General features: G+C 35.5%; 1 protein-coding gene across 2 annotated transcripts in view; it reads right to left on the bottom strand.

Moving 5' to 3' along the window:
• Usp15 (ubiquitin specific peptidase 15) overlaps nt 1–13147 on the bottom strand; it is a 98504-nt gene that overhangs the window by 35978 nt on the left and 49379 nt on the right. The window contains exons 7-8 of one of the 2 annotated variants that reach the window (XM_005357941.3): nt 11059–11145; nt 4111–4255 (exon numbers count right to left, since the gene is read on the bottom strand). In XM_005357941.3, the coding sequence (XP_005357998.1) occupies nt 4111–4255; nt 11059–11145 (232 nt within the window). The remainder of the gene's footprint in view (nt 1–4110; nt 4256–11058; nt 11146–13147) is intronic. The other variant, XM_005357942.2, reaches the window with a different exon arrangement.

Raw genomic sequence — 13147 nt, forward strand, 5'->3', positions numbered from 1 at the left:
GGGAAATGGGAGGCGGTGGCGGGGAGGAGGCAGAAATCCTTAATTAAATAAATTAAAAAAAAGAAAAAAAAAGAAATTGGAAAAAGACAAAGTATTATGGTTTTCACTCTCTAGAGAATTTGCCAACCCAAATCTGTAACATTTTTATTATCTGATAATACCAACATGCAATTTAGAATATAGGGCTGATTATGGAAGAGGGGACAGAAAGATTCTGAGAGCAGAGGACCTCGGAATCTGAGAATGTGTCTCTCAGAAATAACAAGGAAGCTTTATCCATGACACCTTAACAACATGGCTGCCTAAATATGACCTGGACAATGACCAATAACAAGCTAGCATGGCAGGGTGAAATTTCCTGGGGCCCCACTCCTAACTGAAGAGCCACAGACAACTAAGGAATGCTGAGAGCGGGGAAACAGTCTCAGTCAAGGATGAGCTCTCAGCCTGTTAGCGCTGAAATCATACACAAACAAGTAACACTGAATGGACTGAGCGGGTTGTATTTTTATGCTGGTTTACATCCACACATAATTCACTAACAGCAACAAAGAAACAAAGAGGGAGTGGGGGTTGCACATAAGAAGGACTGGGAGGAGGAAAGGGAAGAAATGTTGTAACCATAATTTACTTTCAGAAAAAAAGAGAATCTAAATTTGGAACTTAAATCTTCCTGAAAACCATGCTGACTGATGTTGGAATGCGTTGGTAAAGGAATTCAGCTTAAACCTTTTTATATTAAGCAAATAAGTTATATTAACAGAGGAATGCTGGAGCCAGGTTTGTTCATTTAATTTTTATAGGTACAGATTCTCTAGTTCCCAATATAAATTATAGACTAGGGGCTGGTGAGATGGCCCAGCAAGTGAGAGCACCTGCCGCCAAGCCTGACAGTTCAGCTTGATCCCTGGAATCCATATGGTAGGAGAGAACGGATTCTGATGTTGTTCTCTAACACACATGTGTATATACACACAAGTTAAAGTGGAAAAATATTTAGAGACAAACTTTTCTTACATTAAAGTAACAAAAAAAAATCAAGATACTGCAGTTTAATTCTACTGCTAACTGCTGTTAATAGAGACGGAACCATTATGGTAGCACTTAGTAAGTAAGGAAGTATATAGTAGTTCTTAAGTATCCATGGATACTAAAACCTGTGGAGGCTCAGATCTTTTATATAAAATTTTTATATAAAATGAGATTTTGCATGTAACTATGTATTCTCTGGCATACATTGTAATTTTCTATCCTCATATTACTTATACACAGCAATACAATGCAAATGCTGTTCAGCTCCTTTACACTGCACTGTTTCAGGAATAATGACAAAAAAAATACATGCTAAATACATATGCAGTAGGCTGACTGGATGCAGAACCCATGGGTACGGAAAGCTGACTGTACCTGGAAATCAGTGCTGGTGTTAGCCCCTGTAATACACAAGTAAGTCTGTATTTTAGAATCTGATGCACTCATTTATGATCTTTAAAACAATGTCCCTATGATCTATAACCATGTATCATCCTTCTATTATGACATGAGTTAAGAATAGACAAGACATTGAAGTCTGCATCAGTTATTAAGAACACTGGTTATAGAGAAATTTCCTCATTAGCAGAGACTGAAGAACAGACAAGTTACACACTTTCTCCTCAGCTGAGATGAAGACATGTTTTCATGACAAAAAAAAAAAATCCCTGTTAGTGAAGCCACACACTGCAGGACATTCTTTTAGAGATATATTTCTCCTCCAGCTGTAAATATTAAATTCACACAAGTATACTACAGATACAGTGTTTCCTAAAATCACCTGTCTGGGACCACAGGTTCTCCTTCCTCACTGTCCTGTCTCTACAAGAAGAGACACACATCATCTCCTTTGCCCAAATGGAAAGGAGGAAAGCATGAAAAACAATCCTATCCAGTGTCTGCAAGGTATGTGCCTCTGATGCAAACAGGCTCTCTGCGTGCTTAGTCGCGATCACAGGGGCTTCTGTTAATAGTTGCTTCCAGGTCTGTAGAAGGACCGAGTAACTGCACTGAGTAATTTGGAAGATTGGTTTTAGGCATTGGCGATCAAGTATGTTACTCACTGCCAAGCATAACTCATTCTCATAAGAAAGTCTAATTTTCACACACTTCTGTAGGTTATTAACAGGTACAACATTTTATATAATGATCACTGTTTTTTAGATTACTGAATTACTGGAAGATGTTATATTAAAAATCAGCAGCAGCAGAAATTTTTCAATGTTTGGAAGCTCATGAGTGGGCTTCGATTTTAGAGTTACAAAGAAAAAAAATACCTGAGTAAACCCTGAAAAGAACAAAGTAAAGCCCTACCTTTGAGATTCTGCACTTATATTAAAAAATAAATACAATAATTAGGGCTGGGGACACGGCTCAGTGAAGCACACTGGCTGCTTTTCCAGTCCCATGGGACTCAATGCCCTTTTCTAGTGGGCACCAGGCAGAAACATGGTGCACAGACATACAAGCAGGGAAAACACCAATACTCATAGGAATAAAGAAAGAAAAAACCATGGTTTTTCCCCTTTTCCAGCTTATTTTAGAGAACTTTGTTTTAGAGAAAGTATAGTTTTCAGCTACAATAAGACACAAGTATGAAATAATATCCACTACTTCACACAGTCGCTGCTGGAGTGTTTGGTGAACACTCAAAGTTTACAAACCAGCATCCTCATGGTCAGACTGACCTATGTTAAAAGACACGACCAGGAGCTACCAATTAATTGCAATCAGAAGAAGAAAACAAAAATTAACTAACCCCAATTCTAGCTGAACAGGGCAGTCTCACTCAGATTGACTTAGCAGGTGCAATGGCTTGCCTGTCAATCCAATGCTCATGCAGAGGACTCAGGAAGAGTTCACTAAGCTAGTCAGCCTCTGCTTGACAGATAGGCAACTTCTGAAATGGCCCCACTAAGTCAGAAATTGACTATGTTCCCTGAACCCTCTAGTTCTAAAACTATTGCCAACTCTTGGTCTAGATAGTTCAGCTAAACTGTGCAAGAAGTTATAAAAAGAGGGTCAATTTATTAGTCAGCTGGATCAATGACAATGTACTTTGTAAATACTTATCCTTAGTCTAAAAGATTTGTGGGTATTTTCACCAATTCATACTCTGTTATCTTTGGAGGTTACCTCCTGTGAAGAGGAGACTGAATTTTAAAATATGAACAAAAATATTAGACTTAAAATTAACAATTCACAGAAAAGGCAAAAATGTTATTAAGTTAAAATAACAAGAATAGTCTACCCTACTTTGGGCTTTTAAAAACACAGAAATTTTATTTATAAAAAGAGATTAGGTATTAAGCAGTGGTAGCACATGCCTTTAACCCCAGTACTGGGGAGGCAGAGGTAGATGGGCCTCCATGAGATTGAGACCATCCTGGTCTACAGAGTGAGTTCTAGGACACCCATGAATATACAGTGAAAGCCTGTCTCAGAAAATAAACAAAAAGAGAACGAAGCATTCTGCTCTAATTTATAGATATGACAGTTACTTCAATATACACTTCCTTCATTGCTTCAGATTAAAGGCATAGATATTTAACAACTATGAAGAATGAATGGAATGCAAGAAAAAGAAAAGTCACATGGAAAGAATGGGCAAGGAGCAGTAACCAGCTCTTTTTTGCACATCCATAAGCACTAGAAGAGAAAGTAGTTAAAGCGTGGAGGGGAAAGGAGAGATGAATTTCTCTATTTTTAAATGTCAAGCCCTTATTAAAGCTTTAAGAATTTATTTTTTAAAGCAACAGACCTCTACTGCATAAAGGAGAGTTGGACTGTCTGCTTCTCCTTTGGGAATTTAAGTTTCCTGCTTAGAATTATATGTTTCGCATGAGGTAACATTTAGTCTGAATATAGCAATAGACCATGCTACCTAACTGGGAAGCAGGTCGAAATCCTACTACCAGCAGCATGAGCTACATGTACACGCCTAAATATCCCACGAATTACAAATTGTCAAAACATAAAGTTCTTCAACATGAAAAAAAATAAAGACAGAACAACGCCATCCTTTTTGCAGTAATGAATTCATGAAGCACAATTTTCACTCTGTTTGGAAAGACCTACCTGAATGGCTGAGTTCATGAAACATGTATTTCCCAAGTTACTTAAGCCACAGAGGCCTGGTTGTTCATTGTTTCTTCCAGGTTCTGAATAATCATAGTTCTTATAAGCAGTATATGATGGGAGACAGTAATTTGAGTTTTTCACACTGGAAGAAAAAATTATAAAAATGTAGCCAGTTGCATCACAATATGGTTACAATAAAGAGTAATTTAAGCATATGCAGGGAATATCTGGTTAATCATTAAGGATATTTTGCTAAACAATCAAGTGGAACATCTTGAGACACCATTTTTAAAGTAACCTCCTTAATTAAGGTGTTTTTTATCCAAGCAACAAAGCACCATATCAGAAGCCACATCACTCAACAGAACCCACTATTATATCATTCTACCCTGGGTTAACGGGAGCAGCATCGTGGCTTGCTCCATTCTGCATTGCTCCATTAAAATGAAAACACTCAGATTTTAAACACCATCCGCAGCAATTAATCATCTCATTAAAGTCCGCTTTGAGTCAGTCTGCTATGGTAAGACGACAAGTGCAGGAACGGGAAGAGTTGGGCTTCAGTTAACAGATGAACACCAAGAGGCCCAAGGCCACTGTGACATCACGTTGAGATGCAGGGAAGAGTCTATTTATAGCTTCTAAGCTGGACTAGCAAACTCTAGCACAGAAGTGCAGAGAGCAGCATCTGATCAGCAATGCAGAAAGGATTGCGTACAAGCAGATCCAGGCAGGACCACTCACTCACCTTTGTTCCTATTTTCTGCAATATTCACCTTAACTTTATAAACAAAAAACCTCTATCAGTATAATAAATGTTGAAAAACTCTATAATCTAAAATTTAGGAAATCAGCATAATTTTAGAATTATTTAGGTCAATAAGTTAAATCTCTTATTTTTATATAAGATAATTTTATGAAAAGGAGGAATTCTTAATTTTTATGATAGCTTTTTATGAGACTATTTAAGAGATACTCTACAAACAGTTCAAAATCATATTTTTCGCCCTTTTTATTCATTAGGATGAAGCTGGATGCAATTCAAGGTCATAAAATAGAAGTAAATGATGATACAAATAAAATGTAGTTTTACAAATAAACACAATAAGTTAGTAACTCTACTAATACTTCCTGGCTATAATTTATTTCTGATATTTAATTTTCTCATGGTTTCAAATGTTTTTTGTTACTCTAGACATTATACTCTCACTAGATTACAATGGTTTATATGAATTACAGTATTGCTTATTCTTTTTTTTTTTTTTTTTTTTGGATTTTTCGAGACAGGGTTTCTCCGTAGCTTTTGGTTCCTGTCCTGGAACTAGCTCTTGTAGACCAGGCTGGCCTCGAACTCACAGAGATCTGCCTGCCTCTGCGTCCCGAGTGCTGGGATTAAAGGCATGCGCCACCACCGCCCGGCTAGTATTGCTTATTCTAAAAAAGATTTTAGTGAACATATGTACACCATACCAAACAGACAACAGAAAACAGTAAACCCAAGATTAAACACAGCTGTTAGGTGGCTTGTCAGACAACAGGCCAGAGGTCATGGTCAGACCCTTTAACTCACGGGTCAGCCTTTGGAGAACTTTCATGACAATATAGTTTTTTGTTTGTTTGTTTGTTTGTTTTTCGAGACAAGGTTTCTCTGTAGCTTTGGAGCCTGCCCTGGAACTAGCTCTTGTAGACCAGGCTGGCTGGCCTAGAACTCACAGAGATCCGCCTGCCTCTGCCTCCCGAGTGCTGGGAAGCACTACTGCTTGGAGGCCATATACTAATTTTTAAGAAAGGACAATATCCCAATTCTTGTCTTTAGGATTAGAAACACCTCAGAGCTCGGCTGAGGCACATTCTAGGACAGCTACTTCCTCCTTGTAAAGCATAGGTATTTTTATGTTTTTATTTAAAGTTTTTTCTTTACTCACTTTGCAATCTACTTTGTTAGTGAAATTCGTCAACATATTGTGATATGAGTTTTATCTCTGACCCTGAGTGGAGATACAATATTCTAAATTTCCCTAAAGGTAGTGGTTCTCAACCCGTGGGTTGCTACCCCTTTGACAAACCTCTATCTCCAAAAATATTTACATTACAATTCATAACAGTAGCAAAATAACAGTTATAAAGTAGCAACCAAAATAACTGTATGGCTGGCATCAGCACAATGGGACTGGATGATCTGTGTTACAGGGTCGCATGTGATGGAAGGTGAGAGCCACTGCATAGGGGTTACAGGATTACAAAGCATCGCTACCCCTTTCCTCCAGAGTCAGGGAAAGTGGGCCTGTCACTTGAAGAGGAAGACTGTGGTCAGGAACACATGCTGAAATGATTCTCTAATCAGACAGTCCTATAGACTCCAGAAGCCCAGCTTTGATGCATTTCCTTACAGTTCTTCACTGTCAAGCCTGTCCGTTTTCCTGACCTGTCACTGCACACCCCCACCCCTGCACACCCACAACCACAGGGTCGCCTCATTCTTTCTGGAAGGACTTCATACCTCTTGCTGCTCATTTGCAAGCTTACCTCCAACTCAGAAAAGCAAGGCTTTCTCTCTTCCCTGCCCCAGTTACATTCCCCAGCTGAAGCTGAGACTTTCAGCCTGGTTACCCTCTTGATTTTCTCTTCCACTCTAATATGATCCCATAAAACTCCCCTTCAGATTTCTCCTAAGTGTTTTTAATAAGACTATAAATATTTTTAGTGCTTAAAAAATTCATTCCCTTCTCAACAACAACAAAAATACCAACTCCCTGATTTTCCAAAAAGAATCCATTCTAAGATTAAATGAAAATATCAAGGCCCAGAGAAATGTAACAACTGCTGGACTTACGGCTTTTGTCATAAACTTAATTATAAAAAAGACAAACAGAACTCAAGTTTTTGCTCTTTTAAATTACTAGCAGTATAATATATCTTATTCTGTTTTATAGTCCTAGTAAGTAAAAACTTACTAAGAACCTGTTAGACTTTAATGTATTTAAATTACTCAGAATGTAATTAAAATCAAGTTCTCCTATACAGTGTTTAAAAAGGTCTGACGGAGGAGAAAAAAAAGATATAGCTTGACTGTGAAATTTAAGTAGCTAACACAAGAGCAAAGTACCCTAACTACACACTCATGAGTGCACCCGTGTATGCATGTGCATGGGTGTCCACACGCATGCACACACGCACGCACACACACATATCAAACCAGTGAAAGCACACTTACATGCTTATCCCTGAAATATATGTTCAGCTGTCTTTCCTTACATGGAACACAAACAGATACTGAAATGCTTATAATTCATTAGTACGAACACGAATGAGAACCAAGGTCTCATGCTAAAAGTAAAACACTGTTTTGATGTTCTAGACTTTTTATTTACCCTGAAATGGGAAACCTATGTGCAAAGCAGTTTTCTGGTTGTTTAAGAAAATCTGAATCTTTTAAGATGTGTCTATACTTTGGTTTAAATGATGGGATGAGTATAATGCTCACCCAAAGATTAAGACAGTCTACAAGTACAATGATGATACTGAAGACAATGAATTAAAAACCAATGATCCAGCTCTCCTGGCCACTCACATTCCATGTTACGTATTTTAACTGCACAGGAAAGCTCTTCCTGGCAAGGACAGAAGCTATCAGCTATCTGTACACTCAACAGAGCACATGGAAGCCTGAAAACCTTTCCTAAGGCCCACGAAGCTTCTGCTTCTCTTTTTTGCTAATGATTTTGAAAGATAAAATTTACACAAGTGTTAGTAAGCATTGTAATACTGTACTGTGTTAATACTGTTTGTATATCTTCTTTAATGGTGATTATGTAAAAAGGGAACATTTTATACGCCTTTTATTTAGCTTTCTGATTGACTTTTCATTTAGTGTTGATATCTGACATCATAAACACATATTTAATCATGCTAACTTTGCAGTTAACGAAACGTTTTCACCTAGGTTACTTAGCAAAAACAGATGGCAAGTTCTAGACGACCACAAAGTCTACAGTTACTGAGATGACTTACTCTCATACAGTGCATCATTTTCATTTCAAGAGACCGAGACAAATTTTTAAAAAACACCTACTTTGATATTAAAATCCAGACAACAGATCATTAAAACAGCATTAATAGCAATGTTAGTAATATTATGAAATACATAAGGCAGAAAAATAAAGGTAATGAAAACATCAATAGTTAAAAAATTGGCATATTTAAAAAGTACTCATAAATTGTAATTGAGGCAAAAATATTTTATGACCTAAGAAGTAACATTACTGGAAAGGATAAATAAAATATATTCTAAAAGTAGACTTTTCACAATGTTTCAAATTTTATTAACTTAAATTGAATAATTGTAAGTGTACATTATCAGTTACAATTATTTCTGAAAGTGAAATTTTACTTCTTAGGATATAATAATTCAAGTCTTGGACTTGTAATTATGTTTCATATAATCTTGTGTATCCACTCTTCTTACTATGTAATTAAGTCTACAGTATAACTATAGATTTTAATATACAATTTAATTCTGGAGACTACTTCCACATACATGAAGTTTAAATCTATGTTACCTAGAAAGGTCACTAACTTCTTGACCTACTTTTATTGAAACTACACTATTTTCACCTCAAGTATTTGGCTCCTACTTATTTCTACAAGTCAAATTAAAAAAAAAACCTTATATAAAATAGTTGCTTAAATACATTAAATTCATATATTAAAAATTAAGGCAACACAAAACAAAATTCCTAAATTCTGTTCATTACTCAGAAAGATAAGTCATACACACAACTTACTTCCAAGCTCACAAATGACCACGGTGGAGTTCCTTAGGAGGTAGTTCCTGTCACAATTCCCTAAACAACTTCCCTTTCCCTCAGGAGTTTCTCTTTCCAGAGGTTCTGAGACTAGAGTGCACTTTGATATTTTTATTATATAAAGGAAAAACACAAGACAAAAACAGAAAAACAAGAAACCACATATACCAACACAATGACCCCAGTCAAAATACAGTTTCTAGTCAATACCACTTAGACATAATGTTAAAATTGCTTTAAAAATGAGCGCAAGGGCATATTTACTTATTTTATTGTAGATGTGAGAGCCATTAGCAACATTACAAACATAACATTATCGCCTACAAAAAACAATTTTGATGAATTAAAAAACATAAAATACAAACTGGGCTAAAAAATATTTCTTCTCAAGAAGTTCTTCCTGATGGTACGTACTTTTATGTAGAAGAGAAAGAAATATAGCACCTGGATATTCACACCTTCCATGCTGTACTACTACACTACAGTGTAGTACTAATATACAGTGTGTTTACTTTTAATGAATTATGAAAAGAAGATATGTTTTAAGTTTGTTGGATCTGAACTGGGAAACTTTTTACTAAAAGTGTCACTATTACAGCTACTCAGAAGAAAGCCTTACAAGAATAGATATTATAGTTTAATTTTTTATGGTTGTAACTTACAAAAGCAATTAATGAGAACCTGACATGCAAATATTTATAGTTAATTCTTTTTATTACCTGGTTCTATTATTTAGTTTTCTGTTTCAGGAAATCTCTAACCTTTATGAACTTGATTTTAAAGTGTTTTTTTTTTCTTCCCTCCCGCCCCCATTTCTTTACCTTCTTTTAAGTGCTTAATAATAATCTTGGATTGAAAGTTCTAAAGAAAAAAACATCCAGAAAAGCTACCCAATCTTTTGGATGGTATTTCTTGGATAACTGTAATATTTTTTCATTGTTTAGAATGCTTTGTGATGGCATCAAATTCTTACATGGAAAGATGTTTTGGGTTGTCTGATTCCACTTAACCGTATGTGTCTTCTTAGATGAAACTGTGCTGTTTACATTGCGTATTTTTGTAGTATGCTAAAGAACTAACCTTTCTCATTATTTTTCTCCTTTAACATTTTCTTAGCTATTATTGTATACCAGACATATCAGAATCACTTTACCATGTTCCTACAAAACATGAGGATTTTAATAGGGAAATTAAACTCATAAATGTTAACTACAGCTAGATTTATGATTATTTCCCAAACTGCTTTAGTGCTTAAGTTTGTGAGTTTATAAATTAGCAGCCATCTGTGAAGTGCACTAACGTGTAAGCCATCTGAACTGTGGAAGTGACACATAACCACAGTGCACATAGATCATACCCATTAATAAAGATGGACAATCCATTGGGATAAAGGTTCTCATACAGTGGCTGAGCAAATTATAATTAAAATGGATTTCTTTTTCTTTTCTCCACCAAGATGAAAATGGCATGTTTTGCTAGTGAGATGGCTCAGCAGGTAGACTACTTGGCAGGTGAGCCTGTGACCTGATTTCAGTATCTGAAACCCATTTAAGGTGGGAGGGGTAGACTGACTGAACAAAACTGCAATTTTAAGGTAGCAAATACACAGTCAGATGATAAAGGAAGGTCCTAGTGACGTTTAGCCTTTTGAAAAAAGCAATCAAGCACATTTTCACAAACTACATAATTTTAAATACCATGTATTATGGGGAAAAGAAACTATTAAGAAAAATTGCTTTTTCTATAGTATCTGCTCTCCAACTAAGAATCACTGACACATGCTTTATTATGGGTCAGACTAAGATGACATGTGAGATTTATAGTCCTATGAGCTTGTGCTGCAACCAAATCCTATAAAAAATTTCAATAAATAGAATCTGAATTTTAGAATAGAAAATGCTCAAAGTTCTTTTTATTTTTCAGCTAACTATTACATACTATTTTGTATTAAGTCAGGTAGTTTTTAAAATGTGTTTTATTTCTTGTGAAGTGACTTGTGAAAGAACTGACCATTAATTTAAGAGAAAACAAATTTTGATTCATGAAGACTTTTATCCTAAATTTTAGATAAAAGAGATCTTTTTGCAACCATAATAGGGCTAACCAATTAAAGAAAGAGTTTTTAAGATTCAGTGCTTACTTTCTGTTGTTGATGTTGTTATAATTATTTGATAGAGATGAAGGAGAGATCTTTGGTAAAGCTGAAAAATTGGATGCACCTGGGGACCTTTAAAAATATGAAAATGTCAAATTAGATAAAAATGAATTACAAAATTATGAAATAAAGAAAAGAAACATGACAATGTTTGTAGTAAATGAATGCTGGAAAACAGATTTTATGGTCAAAATAATTATATATCATTTGGTTTTTAATTTTCAATATATATTTCCTTTGAAGTACAATTGGTACAAAAGGGAACTTTTTCAAATAAAATTTATAAAATTATAAAATTTGCTATTATTCTTATAAATCTATAACTCAATATATCCATTTCTGAGGGTAACAATTACTAACATTTTACAATCACTCTCTGTATGTTTAATGGGATGAGGCTACTTTTCTTCCTTAGTAGGTATCAGGGCATTGCAATTATACATAGTACTAACAAAGGGCTCAGTGAATGTTAACCATTCATAAATCTTGAAGTCAGTGCTGGGAAAGAACAAAAGAAAATTCCAATACTCTGGTTTCTCTTCAGATCGTATAAATCTTTCGCCTTTTACAAAAGAAAATTCCAAACATAATTCTACAAAATAGTATCTGGCCAAAAGTATCTCTGGAAAAACTGAAGAATTCATATATGACTATGATACACACTTCATTAATTCAGCATCTTTTGGAGGTGGGGGGATCTCCATGAGGACTGGCTTTTAGATAGTAAACATATGCTAAAGGCAGATAGAAAAATCAATAAATCTATTGTGAAGAAATAATAAAAGTACATATAGGTGTCTGGAAGATTCAAGTCTCATGAGTTGTATAAACATTACATTGCCTATGGACTATCTAGCTGGGATGTGAAAGTCATGCCATCCTAGCTCAGTCACAGTAGATTCTAAGTGATGGACATGCTTCTAAAACCTAATCTCCTCCACATGGGTGCTAATACACAGTGATTTGGTCAACAGGCCGGACAATTTAATCTACAAAATTACTTAATTTGCATTTATTCTTTATATACAGACATACATGCTACATGAAATAAATGCTGGACAATGAAATTTCTTAAATATAAGAAAAATTCAACTTCAAATTCAAAAATCCTAGTAAAAACACCTTTGTTTGTGAAGACAGTTGTTTTTGCTACTGAACACTGCACATTGACGGGCTCCTTGAATTAGGTGCCTTCCCAAAAGGTGCCTCTTCACAGGGAAGCATTCCACTACACTAAGCTAAGATTGAAAATACAGTCAGCTAAGCTGTAAGAGCACATCCAGTGGAGGACACACTTGAAAGCTTGAATGCTGCTAATATAATACCTAGTACTTTCAAACACTAGTAAAAAGAACTCTTTGCCTTTTGATAATTGAGGTTCTTTTGTTTGTTTTTGAAAGAGTCTCAACATGGTGCCTCCACCAGGATAGCCTCAAGCTCAGAGGTCCACCTGTTTCTCTTTCTGAGTTTTGGGTTGAAGGTGCACACCGCTATGCTGGCCATTATAGGAGCTTTTAAGTAGGGGAAACAATCTAACGGGATTAGAATGAGTTGCAGCAATAAAATGGATGTTAATTTTTCAAAACTTCATTCAGCATATTTTTTTCAGAAATGCCTTCTATTTTATTTTCAGTCAAAAGTAAATATTAAATAAAGGTAAGCTTCATTTAATAAAGCAGAGACATATGTTTACATATACATTTCCTGCCTGTCCAAAACTTTTATTATTGAGGAGTAACTGGACTTATAGGTTATACTACAAAGGAATAAAATATCATGGAGCGCATTTGTACTTGGTAGTAATTCCTATGAAGTTCACTAATCAAGTGATTACTATATGCTCCATTTTCAGTGTATCTAACAGTGTGAGACAACCCAGTTCCTGGATCCCAACAGGTTTGCAATCAGGTGGGAAGAAATGCCATAAGCAAAACAGATGTAAAGCACTAAGGGCTTAATGATGTGGGAGTGTCATATACTAATCTGTTGATTTCATTGGTTAAGCAATAAAGAAACTGCTTGGCCCTGATAGGTTAAAACATAGGTGGGAGGAGTAAACAGAACAGAATGCTGG

The sequence above is a fragment of the Microtus ochrogaster genome, chromosome 24 (genome assembly GCF_000317375.1).
Source record: "Microtus ochrogaster isolate Prairie Vole_2 chromosome 24, MicOch1.0, whole genome shotgun sequence".
Taxonomy (NCBI): Eukaryota; Metazoa; Chordata; class Mammalia; order Rodentia; family Cricetidae; genus Microtus; species Microtus ochrogaster.